The sequence below is a fragment of the Paroedura picta genome, chromosome 14 (genome assembly GCF_049243985.1).
Source record: "Paroedura picta isolate Pp20150507F chromosome 14, Ppicta_v3.0, whole genome shotgun sequence".
NCBI lineage: Eukaryota > Metazoa > Chordata > Lepidosauria > Squamata > Gekkonidae > Paroedura > Paroedura picta.
This window is the reverse complement of record NC_135382.1, coordinates 401,991-427,137: the sequence shown is the minus strand read 5'-3', so window position 1 is coordinate 427,137 and position 25,147 is coordinate 401,991. Positions and strand designations below refer to the sequence as shown.

Sequence of the window (25,147 nt, the reverse complement as noted above, 5' to 3'; positions counted from 1 at the left end):
TTTATATATGTCTGTACTTACCATGTGGTGGAAGAAAACAGGGAAGCAAGCACAAGCGAGATGATCGTTTCCTCTCTTTCAGTATCTCAGAGATCTTTTCAGTGCACGTTACAAAGCCTTGTTAAGTCCATAGCTTTGTTCATAGGACCTAATGAAGGTTTCACAGGACTTATATGGCAATGCCCTCCCATGCTTTGTTTTGTTTTTTCCCTCTCTCTCTCTCTAGATCATTAAAGACCAGAAGCTACTAGTAATAGTTGGTGGGATGCTGCTGATAGATCTTTGCATCTTGATTTGCTGGCAGGTTGTTGATCCCTTGAGGAGGACAGAGGAAAAATACAACATGGAGGTACGTCATTGCAACTGCTTGTACTTACCCCCATTTGCTGTTGGGAATTGCAGTACAAAGCAATAGATGAAAATATGGATGGTTTGAGTGAAAAGGAAAGGGGGAAAAACGAACTGTGACAAATGAACATTGCATCTGCTTTCTCAGTAGGCCTTGCATCTCTGCCTCATTTACAAGTTTTTAGATGCAGTAAGGCTGTAAGCTCAAGGGAGTTATCTGCTGAGAGATGGTACTGCAATAAATAATAGATTTTCAGACTCCATTAGCAGAATTTATGAGGAACTAATGTGAGCTAGACATGAAGTCTGCAAGAAAGATACAAGCTTGGCTGTTTTTACTACTGTGAAGCTCTTATAATTTCAATAGCTGTTAGTTTTCTTGATTTGTATCTAATGACACTCTTATTTAATGTTGCTCCAAGGAAGGTTATTCTGGGCATAGGAAAAATCAAGAATGGCCGGACAGTTTGTGTGCCATTTGACTCACTAGGCTTCCTAGCTGTGCACAAGACTTCTATGGAAGGAATACCTTTGCAAAGTAGCAGGCCCCCTAAGCAGGAGAAAATGGTCGCGCTCTTGAATGAACAGCTGTGCAGCGGTTGAATATCCTAAAAGAGTATTTGTGCAGAGTGAGATACATTTAATAAACTAATTCAGGATGGAATTTCTGTCTCATATGGTTTGCATTTTTTCATTGCTTAAGGTCCTCAAACTGGTTTCCTTTGTCTAACAGGGGAGAAAGACTCCCTTTTCTGCTGTGACTCATTCAAACAGTCGCCTTTCTGAACTCCGTAGGGCTGGCCTGCTTGTTTTTATGAGGCAATGTAAAACTGTTCTTTTTCGGTAAGCTTTCGATGATACTGATGATGCTTACTGTGCATTAGTGGTGGCTGTATCTGTTGCAATTTGTTGTTATGCCAAGGCAATGCATTTGTAAGTCCTCTTGATATCAGGCACGTCAGTTATATGGCAAGTTAGGGAAATGGATTTTGTACTATCTGCTCCTTCTTGCTCTATCCTCTGATCCAGGGTATCAGCATTCCCTTTATACAGCGGCAAAGGTAGCATGCTTGGGTAGGGTTTTCATTTATAGGCCCACCACATGTTAAAGATGCGTTTGGGATGTGCCTGTGTAGGGTCTATGAGTCTAGAATGGCCCTTGGGGAGGGGAGGGGAGGGGAGGGGATGCTTCCCAGCAGAGAAGGGGCCCTCCTAGAGTCTGAGGATCTACCCGTAGTCCTCTGACTGGCAGCTCACATTGTTATCCCAAGAAAGCCAGACAAATGTTAAGAATTGTATGTCCATAGTTTGCGCTGCGTGCAATGGACTCCCAACATTTCCGGAACCTGTGGCAACAAACTACTGACTTTTTCTCCAGGCATGAGGCAGTTGGTTTTGGCCACAGCAACTGGCCTTCCTGTGGAGATTTAAAGGTAAAGGTATCCCCTGTGCAAGCACCGAGTCATGTCTGACCCTTGGGGTGACGCCCTCTAGCGTTTTCATGGCAGACTCAATACGGGGTGGTTTGCCAGTGCCTTCCCCAGTCATGACCGTTTACCCGCCAGCAAGCTGGGTCCTCATTTTACCGACCTCGGAAGGATGGAAGGCTGAGTCGACCTTGAGCCGGCTGCTGGGATTGAACTCCCAGCCTCATGGGCAAAGCTTTCAGACGGCTGCCTTACCACTCTGTGCCACAAGAGGCTCAATGTGGAGATTTAGGGCTCTGCAATAAAATGGATCCCATCTGTCAGAAAGGATCTGCAAAGATTTTTTTTCTTTTTTCTTAGGCATAAAGTGTGGACTCTCCCTGCCTCTTATAACTTGGGGGTGTAGTTTCTTTTTCTTACACATGAAATGATGGGTGCATATTTTATAGTGTCTTGGGTAGAATTTTGTTAAGACATTCATGAACCAGGGAGGGTTGTTACCTCATTAGCAAAGCAGTAAAACTGTAACACGAGACTGCTTTCATACACTTGCCATGATCACATCTCAGATATAACAACCACTATCTTGTTGTTAGTGACAGAAACGCTGTCATGCTGGAAGCTGTCATGCTGGAAGTATGTTTGTCTGTATTTCTGAAATCACATGACTCTTAGATGGGAGGAAAAGGCCGGGCTGGCGCTCACAAGGCTTACACATAGATTCAACGGAACAGCCATGTTGGTCTGAAGAAGCGCAGTAAAATCAGAGTCCTGTAGCACCTTTAAGACCAACCATATCTTACACCCACACCAAGCAGGATTTAGGCCATTCTACCATTGATCACTGTCAAACTCTCTATTACCTAGCTTATTCCAATATAGAAGGCCCTACGAGAGCCCTATACGCAGCTTTCATTGATTTAGCCACAGCTTTTGACTCCATTGACAGAGACAGACTCTGGTTAAAGTTGTGGGAAACTAACATTGATAAACGCCTATTGTTTCTGATGCATGAATTGCACTCAAGCACCCCCACAAAAATTAGGGTAGGTGCTTCAGGCTCTCTAACTAATGAAATCACAGTAAGGAAAGGGGTAAAGCAGGGGTGTATATTAGCTCCTCCGCTTTTCAATGTTTACATCAATGATATAATGCAAAGACTATCAGGCCCAGAATTCGTACCCCCTTTTGTTGGTGAACAAAAGGTTTCTATTCTGCTTTATGCAGATGACATGGTCCTGGTTTCCCTTGGTCTGAAAAAGCATTTATTTGCAACTCTCGGGCGGTTTATACTGAACATTATATAACTTACATGGAACGTTATACAGACTGTAACATCAAAACAACTTTCAATAAAGCATCAAAAAGATTACAAAACCACATTTATAATATAAATAACAACAGTAACATTGGGAGGTTAATTCTTTCAGTCATGGGTGGGCGTCTGGGGGACCAGCAGGTGCTCTGAGTCGGTCGGCTTCAAGCGAATGCCTGGTGGCTGCAGCAGCCTCACTACCTCTGCTTTCTGCTGTTGCATCAGGGCCTCATCAGATTCCTCACAGTCTCTGGGCCTGCTCTGCCATGGCAATTCGCCCTCCGTGAGATCCAGTGAGTTGGCGGCTAGCTGATACTGTTCCTCCTCTCCTTGTGGGCAACAGGCATTGAGGTGATTGACATGGATGTGCCTTCAAGTTCGGCACCCTGTGCCACACTGAATTTCGTATCTGAGGGGCCCCAGGGCCCAACATATGATGAATGGGCCCTGCCAGGGGTCTCCCCAATGGGGGCCTAGGGCCTCCCTATTCACAATGACCTTGTCCCATACCTGCAGAGCAGAGAGCCCTGCAGGGGGCATAAGCAACCAAACGGTCCCGCAGTAAGTAGGACCCAAGCTGCGTATGGCTTTAAAGGTTAATACCAACACTTTAAACTTGACCCGGAAACAAACTGGTAACCAATGGAGATGACGGAGTACCAGCTGAATATGGGCCTTCCAAGGTTTCCTAGTGAGGACCCTAGCTGCCACATTTTGTACCAGCTGTAACTTCCGGATCAGAGCCAAGGGTAGGCCGGCATAGAGCGAGTTACAGTAGTGTAGTCTGGAAGTGACTGTTGCATGGATCCCAGTGGCTAGGTGTTCTGAGGACAGGTAGGGCACTAGTAGCCGGGCCTGGTGAAGATGAAAAAAAAGCCATCCAGGCTACTTTCGTGACCTGAGTCTCCATAGACAGGGAGGCATCAAAAGTTATTCCCAAGTTCCTGACCACTGGTGTAGATGTTAATTGTACACCATTCAGGCATGGGAGACGAGCTTCCTGATCCTGTCCCCTTCTTCCCAGCCACAGGACCTCTGCCTTGGAGAGGTTGAGCTTCAAGCGACTCTGCCTGAGCCATCCAGCCACGGCTTCCAAACAACTGGCGAATGTATCTGAGAGAGTTGGTCACAAAGGTTGGAAATAAGCTGTGAAATGATTGCTTCTGGGCCTTTTGGCGAAGTATCTGCTCTCTAACAGTTGCAGTGATTTCCAGTGGAGTTCTGAATCAGGCTCAAGGTGCTGTCCTTGACCTTCAAGGCCCTAGGTGTTCCAGGCCCTCAGTATCTGAGAGACCTCCTCTCCCAATATGTTCCCTGGAGACCATTGTGCTCAGTGAATGTCAATGTGCTAGTGGTCCCAAATATGTTTTTCAGGCTTGGCTCCAGCCTGGGGGAATGAGCTGCCAGCTGAGATCCAGGCACTTGCAGAACTGCCAGAGTTCTACCAGGCCTGTAAAGCAGCGCTTTTAATCAGGTCTGTGGTTAAGGACATGGCGACCAATAGAATCATAGAGTTGGAAGGGACCTCCAGGAACTGTTTGATGACCCCAGGAGCACGCACACATGGCCCACCTGGATAAATCCATACAGCATCAGGTGGAGGAGGGGGTCCTGGTCAGGCGCTGAAGAAGGCCCCCCACCCAGTGCAGGGAGAAGGGGCAGAAGGGCTGCTGGTGCACCTAAAGCTATCCTGTTGTATATAACAACTTAGCAATTGCAGGTGCCTGTCCTCCTATATGGGGCTGGAAATTACTTTGCTCAAGTGCTAAGAGATGAGCTTCCCCACCTGGTTGTCTGCCAGTTTTTAAAACAAGGCACCATTTCTAGATGCCTGGAGGTAGAGAGGTAGAGAAAGAGAGAGAGAGAGAGAGAGAGCAGACAGCTGTGGGTGGGCTGAAGCTCCTTCTGGGGTGCAGGATCTCTCTCGGGACATGATGTCGAGTGGCACAGCTCCCACCCTCTAGGAGTTGAAGTCCACCTCCACCTGAGTTTTACCTGTATATTTGTACAAAAATCAAATGCTGCAATAAATCTATAAACCTCTAGTGTGTCAAAACCCTGTGGGATTTACCATGTTTAATGTTTGATTTGATTCCCCTCCTCTTTGATGGCACCATGTTGCAATGTTTTGTTTAGAGTAAGCCGGCAGCCTTTCAGTCCTGGGATTCCTCCAGGTAGCTCACATCTCCTGGTCAGCTACGTCACTCCCTTGGCAGGCCCCTCAATTGCACACCGTTGATAGTTCTCATTATCTGGGACAGCCCAGTACCCAGATGGCTCCAATTAGCTACTGTGGTCATCTCCCCTGGGGAATGAGTATCCCCCACCCTGCCGGCCGTCTGCAACCCAGGGTGAAACTGGGCTTGTGGGGAGTGGGGGTTCGGACTCTGAGTGCAATGTGGAGCCCAAATGGAGGGCCCTTCCTCAGTTTAGGCAAAAGTGTGTTGGCTGCTCCCTCTATGCTACCCAATTAAGATGTCTGATCTTACAACCCTGAGTCTGGTTGGTGTCCACTGGGGAGGCGGGGCGGCGGCGGCAGCAAACCTCACCAAGGGCTCCTCCATGGTCAAGGGATCCAGCTCAGGGATCTTGCCAGGCAGGGAAGAGGGGCAAGCACGACTGAATGTAGGTTAACATTTAAATAACAATTAACATTTAATCCAAGCATATGTATATGTCATTTAAATGATGCTTGCCAGGCAATTCAATCAGCTAACAGCTGGATTAGAAATAACTTTATCAACAGAGAGTCCATTATGAAATGAAGCTTGTGGTTTCCATGGGCTCTCAGCCTACCCGGGGTCAGAACTTGTTTGTCAGCTTGTTGTTTGAATAGCACTGTGTCCATCTGTCTCTTCTCCCGCTCTCTGTGTGTGAAGCACTTCCACACTGTGTCTGCCTTATGGGATGGATGTGCAAAGCCAGCAGCTGCAGGACTCAGCCAGGGGTGGAAGGAAGAACTGCCTGTCGCACTTGCTACTTCCGGATGTTCCGTGGCGGGGGGGGGGGGGTGATCTTGCTGCTATTCAGAGTCCTCAGAAAATCCACTGTTGCTTATTTAGAACTGGCTCACGTTCAGTTTAAAAGAGATGTTCTGCATTCCTATGAAAAATAACCTCAGTATCACATTTAAACTCATTTTTGCTTAAGTTTCTAAGGAAACAGATTCATTTATGTATTTGTTTTCTAAACTGCCTCTTCCCACAAGCAGGCTCAGGGTAGTTCCCCAATATCAGTAAACATAATCAAATCCAAAGGATGATGCATCCCCTACCAGATCGGTCTGCCAGGGTGTGGCTCCTCCATAGGGAGTCACCCCTGCACGAAAGAAAGCCAGTGGCGGGTCTGCCCCGCACCAGGTCCCCCCCCCTCCTCCTTATTCCTCCCAGAAGAACAGCCAGCTGGCAGTGCTGGCCTGCAGCAGACAACTAAGCCGGCCAGATGGTGGTGTGCCGGGGAGGGAGGGAGGGAGGGAGGGAGGGAGAGGCTCAGACGGGTGGCCAGCTGGCCGGCCACCCAGCTAGCCCTGGGGTGCCCAGCGTGGCCTCTGCAACAGCCCACCCACCCACACTCCCGGGGGGTACATGAAAGAGCCCACTCCCACCCAAAGCCCTGAGGCACAGTGTGGGGACTCCATGCTCGCCTGCCTGAGAGCCAGAAGTGGTGTGTGTGTCCCTGGAGGGGTCCAACGCGGCCCCAGGGCACAGTGCAGAGACTCTTGTCTGCCTGCCAGCCTCAAAGAAGGAGCCTCCATGCTCACCTGCTCACCAGCCTAAGCGCCAGAAGTGCCAGGAGGGGTCCACCCAGGCCCCAGGTGCAGCTTGCCAGCCCTCCCTCCCTCCCTCCTTCCATTCTCTCTCCCTCTGTGTGTGTGTGTGGTGTCCTCACCTGACTGGACGTCATCCTTCCCTGCCCTCCCAGTCTCCATACAGTGGGGAGAGGGTTTAGGCAGGCTAGTTGCCCTCCAAAGCAGCTGTTTTCTACAGGGGAACTGATGCCTGGTGATTGGTTGTAATTCCTGAAGATCTCCAGGCCACCACTGGAGGTTGGCACTCCAGCTGGCTGCACAGGAGGAGCCAGCAAACCCGGCTCTTGAGACGGAAGTCCACCACTGCGCCTTGCTGGGCCTCAAGATCCTGTGGGAGGTGGGGGGAGGAGGAGGAGGTCAAGCCCATGCCTGATGCTGTGGCCATGTCGCCAGCCCCCAGGAAGGCCACAGGGCAGCCATGCGTCCCAGCGCCCACGGTTTCCCTGGGTGCAGGCGGCTTTGCCTCTTGTATAGAATAAACATAATTCATTATAAAATCACAATTAAAACATATTTAAAATATCTGCTTTTTATCCACTGCTCAGCCTACTTCTCGTGATTTTAACAGCAGGAATGGCCTGGAGGTGAAGGGAGGGGGGCATCTGGGTTTGACTGGCTGTGCATAGTCTGGCCTCAACCCAATGCCCGGCAGAAGAGCACCACATTGCAGGCTCTGCAGAACTTTGGTTTGGCATCTCATTCCACCAGGGTGAAGACACAGCCCAGAAGATCCTGGCCTTGATCCAGGCCAGACACGCTTCTTTCAGGCTGTGGATTTGATTATCTTAACGTTATTTCGGGGATATTGTGTGAGAGACGGTCGTTTCGATGCACAGAGTCCACACCACGTAGGGCCTTGAAGGTTAAGACCAAAATGTTAAGCCTGACCCAGCTGCAGTTTACAGGGCGAAGGACAGAACTGCATAGATTACAGTAATATAGCCTGGAGGTGACTGTCACATGAATAATTGTGGCTCGGTACTCCAGCATCAGGGAGGGCACTAGTAGCTTCACCTGGCACAGATGGAAAAACTCCCGGCATGCTACAGTCATTATCTGAGATTTCTTTGTATAAGAGGCATCAAAGATCACTCCCAAGTCCCTGACAAAGCGTGACATTCTCAACTGCGCTCTGTGAAGGTAGGAGGACATGGATTTCCTTTTCTAGCCCTTTCCTCCCTAGCCACAGGACTTCCATCATCATTGGGCTGAGCTTCAAGCAGCTCTGCTGGACCCTTTTGGTCACAGCTTCCAGGCACCCGGCTAGTGAGACCAAGGGTGTATCCAGCCAGCCACTCATTAACTGGTAGAGCTGGGTGTCATCCACATATTGGTGGCACCCTAGCCCATGCCTTCAGACGAGCTGACCAAGAGGGTGCATGAAGATATTAAATAACATCAGCGAGAGAACTGTGCCCTGAAGTACCCCACAAGGGAGGTCATAGCAACACTTGCTACCCTCTGTCCTAGAATGTGGAGGAAGGAGACCAGCCATTAAAACAAAACATTGATGGGCTCCCTGTATATGGATACAGCCCCTCCCCCCAAAACGCTGACAATTGAAGATAGTTATGTCTGATGGTGAATCAGTTGATATGCTTGATTTTAAAGGTTTTATGAGTGTAAACAGCTGAGCAGGGAGGAGAAAGAGCTAGTTAAAGAGCTACTGGTGAATGCTGCGTTCTTTCTTACCGTGTGTGAGGGCTGTGTGTGAGGGTATATAGGCTGCAGGAGAGTGGGGGCTTCTTGAGTGTTGTTGTTATTTGTCTGTTCCTTGCCTGGGTGGTGAGAGACTGCAGCTAATTGCATTAGTGATTTGCATTAGTTGGCTGTTTTGCCTGGGGCTGGCTGCGAGCTCCGCCCTCTGCTGGGTGTGCCTTTGTGCCATAAAAGGCTCTTGCTTGCCAGAGGCACAACTGAAAGAGCAAGAGCTAAAGGGCTTTTGGCCTGTGGATGAAGCCAGGGGACTTTGTAAATGTTCCAGCACTTGAAGAAGGGATCTGCTTCTTCCCGCAATGGATCCAAGTGGCGTAGCTAGTAATGGATCTAAGGCTCTGCCATCTGAGGCATGTTTGTATTTTTACCTCAGAGTAACTTTAAATACACATGCAAGTTAGTAACACTCCTGGAGGAGAAGCTGCAGAAGCTCAAAGAATGCCTGTAGGGATAGTCTAGATTCTTTAAACAAAAACAAATCCTCTTTGCCAGATGATTGCAAAAAGGGTACAAAAAGAACTTGCAGAGAACAGGTAAAGTGGGCAAATGTTGTCCCCATCTTCAGGAAGGGGGAAAAGGAGGATATGGGTAACTCCTGATCCATCAGCTTGATGTCTATAGCTGTCAAGATTTTAGAACAAATCAACATTAGTCCTTGAGCAGCTAGAGTGGATGGCTGTAACTCCTAAGAATCAGCATGGCTTTCTGACGAATAACTCATGTCAGACTAACCTTATCTCTTTTGTTGAGAAAGTGACTCCCTTGCTAGATCATGGGAATGCTGTGGACGTTGTTTACCTTGATTTCAGTACAGCTTTCAATAAGGTTCCGCTTGATATTCATCTTGACAAGCTGGTAAAATGTGGTATGGATCCTATTACTGTTAGCTGGATTGAGAACTGGTTGACAGATGGTACATAAAAGGTGCTTGCGAATCTTCTTGGAGAGGAGTGACAAGTGGGGCCCTGCGTTGTTCAACATATTAATAAATTATTGTGATGAAGGATTAGAGGAAGTGCTTATTAAATTTGCATATAATACTAAAATGTTAGAGGTAGCAAACACACCACAAGACAGAATCAGGATAAGGGATAATCTTCACAGGCTGGAAAACTGGGCTAATGAATAAAATAAAATTCAATAGTGAAAAATGTAAAGTTGTTCATTTCGGTAGCTTGTCCAGAGGAGGGATATAAATATGGTGAGGGGTTTATAGACCAAGTCATATGAGGAAAGGTTGAGGGAGCTTGGTCTGTTTAGCTTGGAGAAAAGATCTCCCACATTTCCGCAGGGCCTGCAAGAGGGAGCTCCTCCACCAGGCATTTGCCTGAGACTGACCACAGGTTCCCCCCCCCCCACCTCTGACATCCCCTCCATGGCCTGAAGCAGCCTGACCTCCCTAGGGGGGTTAGCTTGTTATGTTATTGTTGGGATCACTGAAGTTGTTGTTTAGAACCACTGGGATTGTTATTGTTCTATATTGACTATGTTGTATGTTTTTTTCTAATATTTTTTTATTTTTATTTTTATATAGATACAGAAAAGAACAAAGACAATATATATTCGATTACAATATCACCCCTCCCTCTACCCCCCCAAAGTCCCCAATTTGCTTGAAATTTCATTTTGCCAGATATTCCAAATATTTCTGTTGCCTGTAAATATAAAAACAAGGCAACAACAAAAAAAGCCCACTTTTACAAACATTTCCAACACTTACAATCAACCTTGGGTATTACAAAAATTACCCTTAAACTTGAACCAAGGCCTATCCTTAGGCTAGGAAATCAACTGGCTCCTGCCAGTTGTTATATTGTTTCTTATAAAACAATATAAACTTTAATCCAGTATTTATAAAAAAGAAATGAAAAAAGGAAAAACCCACTTTATTATGACATTTCCAACTCCTGAATTCTTCAATTCAGATCATTTTTATACTTTAACCCAGTATTTATTTTTTAAAAAGGAAAAAAGGAAAAGCCCACTCTTTCTCCAACATGATGTCTTCACCTTAGCCCAAAATTTATAAATTTTCTCACATAAGAATTCCACAGTTCTTGAGATTCTTCAGCTAATTTTCTGTTAGCTATAGATGTAACGTTGCAGTGTTTGCATAGAAAATTAGGTTTTTAACACAATCGAAGAGCTTTTCTGACACATATTCAACACCATATTTCCAGGTTTAAATTAGATACTTAACATTGAACATTTCTTGTAGAACAGTGTGAACTTCGGCCCTATAACTATACACTAATAAAAAATTTTAAAAAGAGGGGAAAGCCCCCCCCCCCACTTTATCATGACATTTCCAGCATTTACAATTATATTGCCTTAAAGGTGTACAGAAAAAGAATAAAGAAAAGATTTCAAACACGTTGTTCCCCCTTCCCTTTGCTTCTCCTTTCCCTTCCCCAATTTTCTTAAGGGTGTCTCATATTGAGGCTTACTACACCTTGTTGTTCCCATAGACTTATATTCTGTCCAATTAGGCTTTGGCGTAGAAAGTGCAGTTGTACTCTTTTCCATAGAATATTCACTGATAAATCTTGAGGCAGTTGCACCTCCTGGACTCCAATCCACAATGTATCAGTACGATTTTTTTCCTGAGAAGCTCCTTTAAATCGATTAGTTTCAAAACAGATCCATTTATCTTTTGGTTGATTCTTGTGTACTGTTGCTGTGAAATAGCTGTATGCCTTTTTTAAAAGGGTGTCCTTATCTGAGGAGTCATGTTTTCTGAGGGGCTCCAACCCCCCCCCTTTTCCATCTCCAAAATTTCAGATTTCTCTTCTGCTGATGATTTCCAATCTTGTTTAGTACTGTCATCAACCACTGTTTTTGGTCCATCAATCCTGTTAAAAATTTCTTCCTTGCTGTCTTGGATCTCCTTGAAAATATTCTTAAGCAAACCTTCTGTAAAAACTTTGAAATCTTGGCTTTGTTTCTCTAATAGATGGGCCATTCTTTTTAACATAGACATGTTTTAGGCTTATAAGTCACCAGCCAAGCTCAGACAATATTGCAAATATCCAGGAGAGGTCCTCCCTCAAAGGGTTTTGACGACATTGCTTAGAAAGTCAAGGAGCCTCAGGAAAGATATCGCGCGAATGCCTTATCAAGGAAACAATCTCCGTGAAATAATAAACAGACTGGTTAAATGCTTTCTTGTTTCTCAGTGTTATTAGTATATCTCACCTTCCCCCTGAAGTTAAAAGAGGAAAAAAAGAACTGGCAGGAAAGGCTTTGTAGGAGGTAACTTCACTGCCCCTTCTTGATAACAGAGCAGGGGGGAGGTGTGCGAAAACAATTTAAAGTCACTGGAGAATTACTCACTCTTAGGCATTTGTAGTCAGAGATTAATCTCCGTGAAATTTCTAAAGACTTCCAGGCAGCTCAGGGAGTGATAGGAAAAAAACAGTCTTAAAAATATATATATATATGAGAAGATAGAAAAATTCAAACATGGCGAATGGCTTCTTCATGGCCCGGAACACAAACAGCTTGATATCCAGGGAGATAAATCTCCCTAAGGATCAGAACTGGCCCCACGAGTTCCCAAGAACTTCCTGAGTAGAACATTGGGGATGTTTGCGCACCTCGCCCCTTTCTGCCGATTGCAGCTGCAAATTGACCCGTTAGGTTCCAGAGTTCACTGATAGTGAACTGCTCAAGAAGCCATATTTCTCCACCCCCTGACTATGTTGTATGTTGACTTGTTCCATGTATCCCCCTATGATGTTGTATGTAAACTGCCCTGAGCCATATGGAAGGGCGGTAAAGGTATCCCCTGTGCAAGCACCGAGTCATGTCTGACCCTTGGGGTGACGCCCTCTAGCGTTTTCATGGCAGACTCAATACGGGGTGGTTTGCCAGTGCCTTCCCCAGTCATGACCGTTTACCCCCCAGCAGCAAGCTGGGTACTCATTTTACCGACCTCGGAAGGATGGAAGGCTGAGTCAACCTTGAGCTGGCTGCTGGGATCGAACTCCCAACCTCATGAGCAAAGCTTTCAGGCGGCTGCCTTACCACTCTGCGCCACAAGAGGCTCATTGGGGCGGTATAGAAATCAAATAAATAAAATAAATAAGACTAAGAGTTGATATGATAACCATCTTCATATTTTTGAGGGCCTGTCATATAGAAGATGGAGCAGAGGTGTTTTCTGTTGTCCCAGAGGGTTGGACCCGAACTAATGGGTTGAAATTAATTTAAAAGCCTTTTTGGGTAAAAATCTAGAAGAAATTCCTGACAGCTTGAGTGGTTCTCAGTGGCACAGGTTTCCTTGGGAGGTGGTGGATTCTCCTTTCGATGTTTGTAAGCAGAGGCTAGATAGTCATCTGACAGAAATTCTGATGTTATGAACTTAGGCAGATTGTACATGGGTGGGCAGGAAGGGATGTGCCAGTCTCTTGCAGCCCTCCCCAGGATATTATTCAAGGTGAAGCTTGCCTCCACTGGGGGACTACAGGGCAAAACAGGCCCAGTCTCCCAACCCAAAATGAGAACATTTCCATTTAAAAAGAAGAAGAAGAAGAGTTGGTTCTTATATGCCGCTTTTCCCTACCCGAAGGAGGCTCAAAGCGGCTTACAGTCGCCTTCCCATTCCTCTCCCCACAACAGACACCCTGTGAGGTGGGGGTGAGGCTGAGAGAGCCCTGATATCACTGCTCGGTCAGAACAGTTTTATCAGTGCTGTGGCGAGCCCAAGGTCACCCAGCTGGTTGCATGTGGGGGAGCGCAGAATCGAACCTGGCATGCCAAATTAGAAGTCCGCACTCCTAACCACTACACCAAACTGGCTCTCAAAAAGTGGATAGATACTAAAAAAAGAGGACATCTTGGAAGTTACCCAAGAGAAGAAGATAAGGAAACTTCCATGTTTGCAGTCCTCTGCCATTGGTTTTGAAATTGTTGGTTTTGTCATTGACTTTACCTCCAGCAGGATAATTCCCTGCAATGTTTTCATGTGAGTCAGTTCACTTGACCGCTGCCAACAGCCTTTTGTCTACAACATTTTTGCAGGGAGGCTTCCAGAACTACACGCAGCACTCCAAGTGCAACTGTCCGTAGGCTTGTCTCATAGCCCTGAATTCCACAGTACAATTAAAACTTCTAAACATCTTCTAAACATTTTAGGCATTACAGGGGTTTGCATTGTTTCTTGAGTCTGGATAATAAATATTTCCTTTCTGTTTGCGCACGCACACACGCACACACACACACTAGCTTCAAAGCCTAAGAACGGGCCCTGAAAGGGTCACCTCCCCTGGCCAGGAAGCTTGCAGCCAGATCAAGTGGGGCGGATGGGGGCTGGGCAGCAGGGCCGGGACAGGGCGGGAGGGCCAGGACATTAGCAGGGCCGGGACAGAGCTCCTTAGCAGGTAGTCAGGAGGCCCTTGTTAGCAAGTGCAGCCTAGCAGGCCAACCCCCTAGGCTGTTTCACAAATATATAGAGGAACAACAATGGATAAGGATATATGACTGGATATATTTGAAATTGTTGGTTGAATCAAATTCAGACATTTACAGAAGATAAACTGTGATCCTTTTGGCAGCTTCAGGTCATATTATGCAAGGGCTTCCCATGCGGCACAGTACTCTGGGGCACACATAGGCTTTTTCCCAGTTTATGTGAAGAAAATCCAGAGCCCTGCCTGTGGTATCAATGCTAGTTAGTAAGGTGACACCATATTTTATCTTATATACTTCTCTAATTATTGTTTCATTCTGTTAATGAAGTTACAGGTGAAATTTATATAAACAGAATATAATTAATGAATTGACCTTTGCTGTAAAATGATTAGGTGTTTATGTTTGCTAATTCAATCTAGAAATATCAGTTTATTGCTCTAATAATTTGAGCATCTGTATTGAACTAAAGAGCCTCTTGTGGCGCAGAGTGGTAAAGCAACCAACATGCTGTTTGAAGCTCTGCCCATGAGGCTGGGAGTTCAGTCCCAGCAGCCGGCTCAAGGTTGACTACCCAGCCTGCTGGGGGGTAAACAGTAATGACTGGGGAAGGCGAGGTTTGATTCTGCACTCACCCACATGACCTTGGGTTTTCCACAGCACTGATTTGCCACAGCATTGCACGTGGGGGAGTGCAGAATCGAACCCGGCATGCCAGATTAGAAGTCCGTACTCCTAACCACTACACCAAACTGGCTCTCCTACACCAAACTGGTTAGAAATGAGTGGGTCTTTATCCCTTAGCAAGAATTTAACTTGAATGTCACTATTATGTGATGGTAGAGATGAATGTCGAGTGTAGTGGGATAGTAAAGGTAGGATTAGATATTTTCGGATGGTTTCATAAAAAGCACAATATTGTGAGGTATGTGAAATTGTCTCAGGCCGGGCGTTATCACAGGGGCATACACTTAGCTCCAGCGGACGACTGAGAAACCTGCCCTCGAGGGAGGCTGAGGGGAATGAGTGCTCTTGAGAAGGCCCAACGGTATTTTGCTATTGGGATGTTTGTGAGATACGGAGCTGGAGTATTTCCGGACCATCCTTTCAGAGTGCTATAGATTCTAGGAAGAATTTAAAATTCCTCCTGAGAATCTATATCAAAAAGACATTTCCTTATGACAGCTTTGGCTGTTTTTGTTTTTGTTTGTTTGTTTGTTTGTTTATTTATTTGGATTTTTATACTAGTTCTATTAGGTGGTTCAGATCAAGGCCCAGAGTTTGGATTTTTTTCAATGATTTTACTATTCCATGGGAATTATGAGGAGACTGCTAAAAATTTTGGGATTAGTCCCTTCGGACGGAAGTAAATTTTTAACGAGTTATTGGTGGTTGTCAGCCATGCATAGGCTTCTACCTTCAGAAGGCCAGATTCTTGGCATAGAACAACATTTGTTGTGCAGTTAGGTGTTTTAAAAAGATCTTTCAAAATTTTTGCTTGCACTCTTTCAAGCAGCACATAGCTCCTGTAAGGACCCAATTGGGTACCGTATAGGATTTGTGCTAATACCTTCACAGAATGTAGTTTCAGAGTTGCTGGAATAAATTTACCACCTTTGGTATGAAAGAATCTAAGAATGGCTAGAGCACTTTTTTTTTTTTTTTTTTGCAGAATCTGTTGCCGAATGTATATGGGTGTAATAGCCACTTTTATATTGGAAGTTGACTCCTAAATATCTAAAAAAATTAACCTGATCAATTATGTGCCCGTCAATATGCCAGCGATGTTTCTGGAACCTGTTGTTACAGGGCATTATTTTGGTTTTCTCATAGTTAATATTTAGATGTTCTTCTTTGCATTGTTGGCTTAAAATAAGCAGAGCGCGTTTAAGGCCAATTTTGGTTTGTGAAAGGATCACAGCGTCGTCTGCATACATAAGGATTGGTATTTTCTTATCGTCCAACTTAGGGGCATGGATATCAGAGTTCTGAAAGCATTTGATTAAGGAGTCAACATAAAAGTTAAATAAAAAGGTGGCTAGGATACGCCTTTCTGAGTATTCACTGGTTTTGTTAGGTTACCCCCTTTACAAAATCTCACTTGCAATGTGGTGTCCTTTTATAACATTACCGTCAAATGTAGCAGCTTTTTATCAGTGGAAGAATTGGCCAGCTTGGCCCACAATTTGTTTCTTGGGATGGTATCAAAAGCAGCCTTGAGATCAATGAAGGCTGCCTTTATCTGTTGTGACATGTTTATGGATTAAGTATTGTAAGATAAGGCAGTGATCCATGGTTGACCTCCCTGGTCTGAAGCCAGCTATTTCATCTTCTAAGAATTTTTCTTGTTCTAGCAACTTGCATAGTTTAAGGCATAGATGTTTAGAGTATAGTTTAGAGATCACTATTAACAGATTAATTGGTCTGTAGTTAGATGGTTCAGATCTGAGGCCTTTCTTGAAGATTGGTATAATTATGGCAAGTCCCCAATCATATGGGATTTGTGCAGTTTGATCTGTATATGTAAAGAGCGATGCCAAAATAGGGGCTCACCAATCAATGTTAGATGTTTATAGGTCAGGTGAGATAAAGTCACTGCCAGGAGCCTTACCACATTTTAATTCTTGTATCAGTTGTTTGATTTCAGATATGGCAACCTGCGGCCATTGAGGAATTATATCTAAAGATTCAGGTGTAAACACTTCAGATGGGGTGTCATTATACAGAACATTGCCCTTCTTTGGGATTGGAATGTAAACTGACCTTTTCCAATCCTGTGGCCATTGCTGAGTTTTCCAAATTTGTTGGCATATTGAGTGTAGCACTTTTACTGCATCGTCTTTTAAGATTTTGAATAGTTCAATTGGAATACTGTCACCACAACTAGCTTTATTGTTGACTTTCCCCTTAGTGCCTTGTATTCCGTTATCTATTTTGGCTATTTGATATTCTATCGCTTTCTTTGGATGCCCAGGGGCTGGGGGAAGCAGGGTCGGGGTTATATGTGAAGGGTAAGTGCGCTTCCTGGTCCTGTCCCTTTCTACCTAGCCACAGGATCTCCATTTTGGAGGAGTTGAGTTTAAGGTGACTCTGCCTGAGCCGTCCAGATACCACTTCCAAACATCTGACAGATATTTCCAGAGGGAAGTCTGGCTGGCCATCGACCAGGAGATAGAGCTCGGGGTCATCCACATCCTAGTGACACCCCTGCCCAAAGTTCTAGACCAGCTGTGCCAGAAGGCACATGTAGATGTTGAATAACATAGGGCAATATATTGCCCCCTGCAGCACACCCACAGGGGAGTGCAAAGGGGTGTGATAACTCCTCCCCTTCTGCCACCATCTGTTTCTGGTTCTGAAGGATAGATACTAGCCACTGTAAGGTTGTCCTCCTAAGCCCTGTCCCGGCAAGGCAGTGTGCTAACAACTCGTGATCATCCATATCAAATGTGGCAGACAGGTTTAAAAGCATGAGGATAGCTGAAAAGCCTTGATCCAGAGTTCATCGATCCAGGTGACCAGTATGGTCTGCACTCTGTGGCCAGGACAGAAGCCCAATTGGTATGGGTCAAGGACCAAACCTTCCTCCATGAATGCCAGCAGTTTGTCCATGGCAGCCCTCTCAACCACCTTGCACAGAAGTGTTAAATGTGAGACGGGGTACTAGTAGTCAGGGCTCCGTGTGTCCAGTGATACTTTTCAGAAGAGGGCAGACCACTGCCTCCTTAAGCTCTTCAGGGAACTGTCCAGATGACAAGGAGAGGTTAACAATACCCCAAAAGGTATTGTAATCCTATTTGATCAGCCATGATGGACAGGTATTCAGAAGATGTAAACATGCCTTATCAGATGCTAAAATATAAGACAGGCACTTCTAGCTTTAAAACTTAAAAGACCATGCAGTAAAAGTGCTACACTCAAAATGCCAGCAAATTTGAAAAACTCAACAATGGCCACAGGATTGGAAAAGGTCAGTTTACATTCCAATCCCAAAGAAGGGCAATGCCAAAGAATGTTCAAACTACCGCACCATTGCTCTCATTTCTTATGCTAGCAAAGTTATGCTCAAAATCCTACATGCTAGGCTCCAGCAATTTGTGGACCGTGAACTTCCAGAAGTACAGGCAGGATTTCGAAGAGGCAGAGGAACTGGAGATCAAATTGCCAACATATGCTGGATCATGGAGAAAGCTAGAGAGTTCCAGAAGAACTTCTACTTCATTGACTATGCTAAAGCCTTTGATTGTGTGGAGCACAACAAATTGTGGCAAGTTCTTAAAGAGATGGGAATACCAAAGCATCTTATTTGTATCTTGAGAAACCTATATGCCGGTCAAGACGCAATAGTGAGAACCGGGTATGGAATCACTGATGGGTTCAAATTTGAGAAACGAGTTCGAAAAGGCTGTATACTGTCGCCTTGCCTATTTAACTTGTATGCGGAGCACATCATGAGAAAGGCGGGGTTAGAGGAGTCACTAATTGGGATCAAGATTGCAGGGAGAAATATCAACAACCTCAGATATGCAGATGATACCACTCTAATAGCACAAAGCGAAGAGGAACTAAAGAGCCTGTTTATGCGGGTGAAGGAGGAGAGTGCAAAAGTTGGCTTGAAACTCAACATCAAGAAAACTAAGATCATGGCATCCGGCCCTCTCAATTCCTGGCAAATAGATGGGGAAGAAATGGAGGTAATGACAGATTTTATTTTCCTGGGCTCCAAGATCACTGCAGATGGGGACTGCAGCAAAGATATTAAAAGACGCTTGCTCCTGGGGAGGAAAGCTATGGCAAAAAGCAGAGGCATCACCCTCCCAACAAAAGTACGTCTAGTCAAGGCTATGGTCTTTCCAGTTGCAATGTATGGCGGTGAAAGTTGGACCATAAGGAAGGCCGAGCATCAAAGAATTACTCAATTACTTTGGCCACCTCCTGAGAAGGAAGGACTCCAATTTTTAGTATATGTGCTGCCGAAGCGAGCACGAGGAAGGACTCCCTGGAGAAGAGCCTAATGTTGGGAGCGATTGAGGGCAAAAGAAGAAGGGGATGACAGAGAATGAGTTGGCTGTATGGTTCACTGAAGCAGTAGGTGCAAACTTAAATGGACTCCGGGGAATGGTAGAGGACAGGAAGGCCTGGAGATACATTGTCCATGGGGTCGCGATGGGTCAGACACGACTTCGCACATAACAACAACATAAGATGGTAATGATTCTCTAGTAATAGAGCTCTCCCTGGCTTTTGGTCTATTAATTGTCTGGGGTGGATAGTGTCTTTCCCTTAAAGAGACAGCAAGTTTATCTGCTGCTATTTCAAAATCTGCTTTAGAGCTGTTGATTCTACGATGTCTCAAAAACCGGCCCACAGGGCCTTTCTCTTTCAAATGTTTGGAGTGGTAAGAAGAGAAATCTAGTAAGGTTTTACTATCAGTTCCTTTAAAATAGGTAGAAACTTTTAACCTGTTTACATCAATTGATCATACATGTCCAAAAAGTTTATACATGTATTATGAGATTTACAAATTTTATCGTTTGATGTATAGAATTGGACGAAGAGATAAATTCTCTTTGAGTGCAGTTCTCTAACCAATTCCCTATCCACCTATCTGACAATCCAGATTTCAGTCCTTCAATTTATCCATCAGAACATCATGGGGAACCTTATCAAAAGCTTTACTAAAATCCAAGTAAACGACATCAACCGAATTTCCATGACCCAGCAAACCTGTTACTTGGTCAAAAAAGGAAACCAGGTTGGTCTGACAGTACCTGTTGGAGACAAATCCATGCTGACTTCCTTGGATCACCAAATTGTCCTCCAGGTGTTTGCAGATTGCTCCCTTTAATATCTGCTCCATTATCTTCCCCACAACAGAGGTCAGGCTCACTGGTCTGTAGTTTTCCGGGTCATCCTTCCTCCCTTTTTTGAAGATCAGAATAACGTTTGCTCTCTTCCAGTCCTCCGGGACTTCTCCAGTCCTTAAAGAGGTCCCGAAGATGATGGACAAGGGTTGTGCAAGTTCTCTGGAAAGTTCTTTGAGCACTCTCGGGTGCATTTCATTTGGCCCAGGGCAGTGGTCCCCAACCTGCGGGCCGCGGCCTGGTGCCGGGCCGCAAAGGCCATGGCACCGGGCCGCGGCTCCCTCTCCCCGCCCCGCCCCCGCAGTAAAAAACTTCCCAGGCCGCAAGCTTGCGGCCCGGGAAGCTTCTTACTGCGGGAGGCGGGGAGAGGGAATCAGGGCCGGGCCGCGCCTGTGCGGGCCACGCTCGCTCGGCCCGATCCGTGGGCGCGGCCTGCGGGCGCGGCCCGATCCGGGGGCGTGGCCCGCACGGGCGCGGTCCGCGGCCCGATCCGGGGGCGTGGCCCGCACGGGCGCGGTCCGCGGGGGCGCGGCCCGATGCCCTGCCGGTCCCCAGCCTCGGAAAGGTTGGGGACCACTGGCCCAGGGGATTTGAACTCATCCAGTGCAGCTAAATGCCTCTCAACAATCTCTCTGTCCATGTCAACCTGCCACCCAGACACTATCCGTGGCTACTGCCATCTTTAGATGTGCCTAAATCCTTTGACCTGTGGGAAAAAACAGATGTAAAATAGGCGCTGAGCTTTTCTGCTTTCTCTGCATCCTCCATTAGAGTTTGTCCATCTGCACTCAACAGTGGGCCTATTGCCTCCTTTACTTTATGTTTGCTCTTCACATAACTGAGAAATCTTTTCTTGTTACAATGGGCTTTCCTGGCCAATCTTAGGTCACTCTCAGCTTTGGCTATACATAATATAGCTAGGTTAAGAGAAAGGGCAGCACCCATCGATAAACTGAATTTTTTTTTTCAAGGACAATATCTAAAAGGTCCAATAAAAAAATGTGCAGGAGGTCTATCAGTTTCTCTATGATCCAAGTAAATACTAACTACTTTTCTAATCTCATCCAAGGGGATATTCGCTTATAAAGCTTTAACATTCCAAGTTACTAATACAAAAGATGGTTCCACTGTTAATTTATCAATAAGATTAATAAAGTGAGTAGAATCTTTAAGGATCACAGGAGTTTGTGTTATTTTTTCAAATGGAAATCTATAAATTTAGAAAGAGGCTCCAATGCTGATCCGGTATGTGCTACTATTGGGTGACCTGTAGGTTCTTCTAAACTTTTATGAATTTTAGGTAACAAATCAAAGTATGGAATAGATGGGAAATCATTGATCAAAAATTTAGCTGCTTGTTTAGAGATGAAATCTTGTGACAAACCCTCATGCACCACCACTCTAATACGTTTCGCTAAGTCCTCAGGAAAGCTAAAGGGAATTTTTAAAATAGAATTTGGAATCCAATAATTGTCTCAAAGCTGGGCCCTGTGGGGCCTGGATGGTTAGTGTCCAAGGCACACAGAGACCAGTCCGGCTTGACTGAGGGACGTGGGTCCGTTGTGAGTTGCTTGGGTCTGACGCAAGTTGCTCGGAGGTGCAGCTGGGTTCTTGCACAAGCAGCTTTGAGGCGCAGCTGGACTGTTTGGAGGCGTGTGGTTGGGCAGCAATGGCTGGGGCCCTGGATGGCCTGGAGTGGCGTGCTTCTTCGTTCATGCTCCGTGAGCTTCGCCCTGTGTCCTCTCTCTCAGATGGTCAGAGAGCTGTGCTTGTTTGCGTTGGATTTATCTTTGTGGTTCCTCCTGTGGTCACTCCCATAGGGTTGATGGGCACTGATTTTTGGCCTCGTTTGTGATGTGGGGAGAGGGGCTCCACCTCCGCAGGTATTCTCACCATGGGTCAATGGGTGGATAGCGATGACCAGCTGTCTCTGGGGTCCCTGCAGGCATTCTCTCAAGGTTGAGATTTTTTTCAGCAGCCAGTCACAAGGGGCTGTGAAGTTAACTTCCCTGGGCTTACTGGTCTGTTCTTTTGTCAGTCTTCGGCTTTATCTTCTTGGATTTTTCCCCTATGTTCTGAGTTTCTTTCTTTCGTTATCTGTAGTTGTCCTTCTCAGTTTCTCTTTTAAGTTCTTTCTTCCTTTTTTGATCTCTGCTTCTCTGGTTCATCTCACTGGTCCATTTTTTTCCTCCTTGTCTTGCTGTGTGTCTTCCATAAAACAGAGATTATTTTCTTTGATTTCTTTTGGATTCTTTGTTTATTTGGGTTTGTTTCTTGATTTTTTGAGTTTGTTCAGATTAGTCTGGCTTTTGAAGGGAATTTTGGTGGGTCTTTTGTATTTTCAGTGGGAGCTGTCAGAATGTTCCACTGCTCCCGACTGACATCTTTATTTATTGTTAATAATATTGTTATTTGTTAGACTATTATCAAGATGGTCCTTTTTTCTAAATTGTGAACTAGCAAAATGCCTATCTTCATATCTTCATAATAAAAATAATGACAAGAGTGGATAAATGATTCTAGGAGGCAGTATTATAAGCTATTTTTCCATTAAATGGAGAATCTATTGTTATTTTATGTTCTTTAGATTTTATCAAGTCATTTGGTTATTTTTTTGTTCATTTCTAGTAACCTCTGGCATATTTACAAATACAACTTCTATTTCTTCCCCATACAGTTTGCATGTCCAAACATCATCTTCCTGAACAAATCTAAAAATTAGATGATTAGAAGGAAATCATATCAGTAGTTTAAATAGAAACATCCACTTTTGTAGCCCATCAAGAATTTTAATTTGGGTTTTAAAGTTAAATGTGATTGAACAGAGATGTAATTTGGGTATAATTTCTAGCTTTCCACATCAGGTTCTGACACTCAGGACAGAGTCCTGCTCTGCCCCTTGTGTGAAGGTCGGTAACTTACAAGGGGCCTTACCCACAGTCAGGCTAGCAGGTCCACCTAGCCAGAAACTCCTTATCTTGACTGCGTCTCCAAGGCTGAGGGTCTTTCTCTACCCCATTTTTTTGCAATCCCTCTAAGTGAAGAGGCCAGAGACTGAACCTGGGGCCCTCTGCATACAAGTCATGCACTCTGGACCTGTCCCTACAGTCCGTCATCTTTCGGTGAATATTCCCTGCTTATGCATTGTGACAAGTATTTTGTTTGTTCCTCTTGTCATCTTGTATCATAAGGGCTATATCTTCTTTTAAAATATTTGCCATAGTTGTACAAAGTATGGTCCGCTTTGTTATTCGTTGTCCTATCTGAAGAAGTCTATGCACACAATGATGTCAGCTGTTTCTAGAAGGTGCTGGCTGAGTTGTTTTAATGTGTACCATCCTTTTGCATATGACAGAGTAATTTCTTGAATATTTATTTATTTGGGGATCTATATCCCACCCCTCTCAGTGGTACTGTATTAGAGTGCTTTACACATATAAAATTCAGTGAGCTAGTACAATTACAGTCAACTTAAAATACTAAAACAATTTAAAAGTTTAAACCCGCAATTATCATTGTCCCATCAGCAAACAATAATAACGTGTAGCCAGTTTTATATTGATATAAAACTGGAGGAAACCAGAGGAAAAAGGGGAAAGGAAGACAGACGGAACGGGAGGGAGGCCCAAGATTTGAATGTAATCTTGTTTATCGTCCAGCTGGCTTCAACCAAAGACCTGGCAGAAGCACTCCATCTTGCAGGTCCTGTGGAATAGCCATTCATGGTGCAGTCCTAAATAGAATCACTCTTTCTAAGACCACTGATTTCCGGAGGTCCATAAGATCGGCTTAAGATTGCATTCTCAATATGGTGGTTATGAGCAAAATACCGTATATACTCGCATATAAGCCGACCTGTATATAAGCCGAGGCACTTAATTTTACCACAACATCTGGACAAACTTATTGACTCTCATATAAGCTGAGGGTGGGAAATGCAGCAGGCTACTGGTAAATTTACAGGGTGGTCTAAGTGCTTAATACATGCTCAATCATCACAGGCTCTCCCATCCAGCCTCCCCCCCAACAAATATAAGAAGTCAAGAGGATGAATAGCTGCTGGGTTTTGTATCCCACTTTTCACTAACCAATGTAGTCTCAAAGCAGCTTACAATTGCCTTCCCTTCCTCTCTTGAGGCCAGGCACCCTGAGAGAGCACTGACAGAAATGCTCTGTGAGAACAGCTCTGGCAGGCCAGCAAACCAGAGCAGAACAATAGTACACAAAGTTGGCAACCTACTTCAACAAATACAACAGCTACTAAACTGGGGGCTACAGTGCCCCCCAGAACAAAACACTGAAATAAAGAACTGTAAAACTGAAAACTGAAAGAACTGTAAAAAATCAACTTAAGAAAAAAACAGAACCCCCAAGAAGAAAAGGCAAACAATGCTACCCCCTCAGATAAAAGAAGAAAGAAACACTAGAAGAAACAGTAAATCCCAAAACTCCCCCCAAACCCACCCCACCCACAGAAACCAAAAGTATAGTTTGGAAGAAGTGATTAGGAAAAGAAGGGGGAAAATATCAGAATCCCTCAGTCAAACCATTGATATCCTACAAGCTGCCAGAGTAAGCTTAGCTTTCAAGATATTTGCAGAAGGCAATGATTAGCTTGGAGCAATTAGCTCACTTGCAAAGAGCTTAGTTTTTAAGATTTTTGCAGAAGGCAAAGGTTAACTGGAAGCAACTAGCTCACTTGCAAAGAGCTGAGGTTGCAAATGCAATGCTGCAAATGGTTGGCTGGGGGCAGGCTGTTAATCAATTACTCATGCATAAGCTGAGGAGTTCTTTTAAGTGCTAAAAACTGTGCTGGAAAACTCAGCTTATATGCGAGTATATACAGTAATTGTTGCTGTACTATATACAGAACTATATATATAGATAACAATCTCCAAATACTTGAGGGGCTGTCATATAGAAGATGGAGCAGAGCTGTATCTGTTGCCCCAGAGGGTCATTGCTCCTAGGCACCCTCTTCGCCCCCACCTAAAACAGGCTCCATCGTGTACCCAGGAGCTTCGGGAGAGAAAGAAGGAAGTGAGACGGCTAGAGCGAGTGTGGCGGAAAACTCGCGTCGAGGCGCCTAGGACTTCTCACCGCACGCTGCTGAAGGCATATGAGAATGCCGTGAAAGCGACGAAATGAGACTTCCACGCTGCACAAATTGTATCTGCAAGCTCTCGCCCAGCGCAATCATTTAGAGTGATTAGGTCTCTTACTGCCTTCGAGGAGGGGCATAAAAAGATAAGGGAAGGAT

At 45.1% G+C, this 25,147-nt stretch overlaps 1 protein-coding gene across 1 annotated transcript in view; it reads left to right on the top strand.

Annotated features, from left to right (window-relative positions):
* The window catches only part of GABBR2 (gamma-aminobutyric acid type B receptor subunit 2), a 489,886-nt gene that overhangs the window by 387,861 nt on the left and 76,878 nt on the right, over nt 1-25,147 (top strand). The window contains exon 13 of the mRNA XM_077309699.1: nt 227-349. Coding sequence (XP_077165814.1) covers nt 227-349 — 123 coding nt within the window. The remainder of the gene's footprint in view (nt 1-226; nt 350-25,147) is intronic.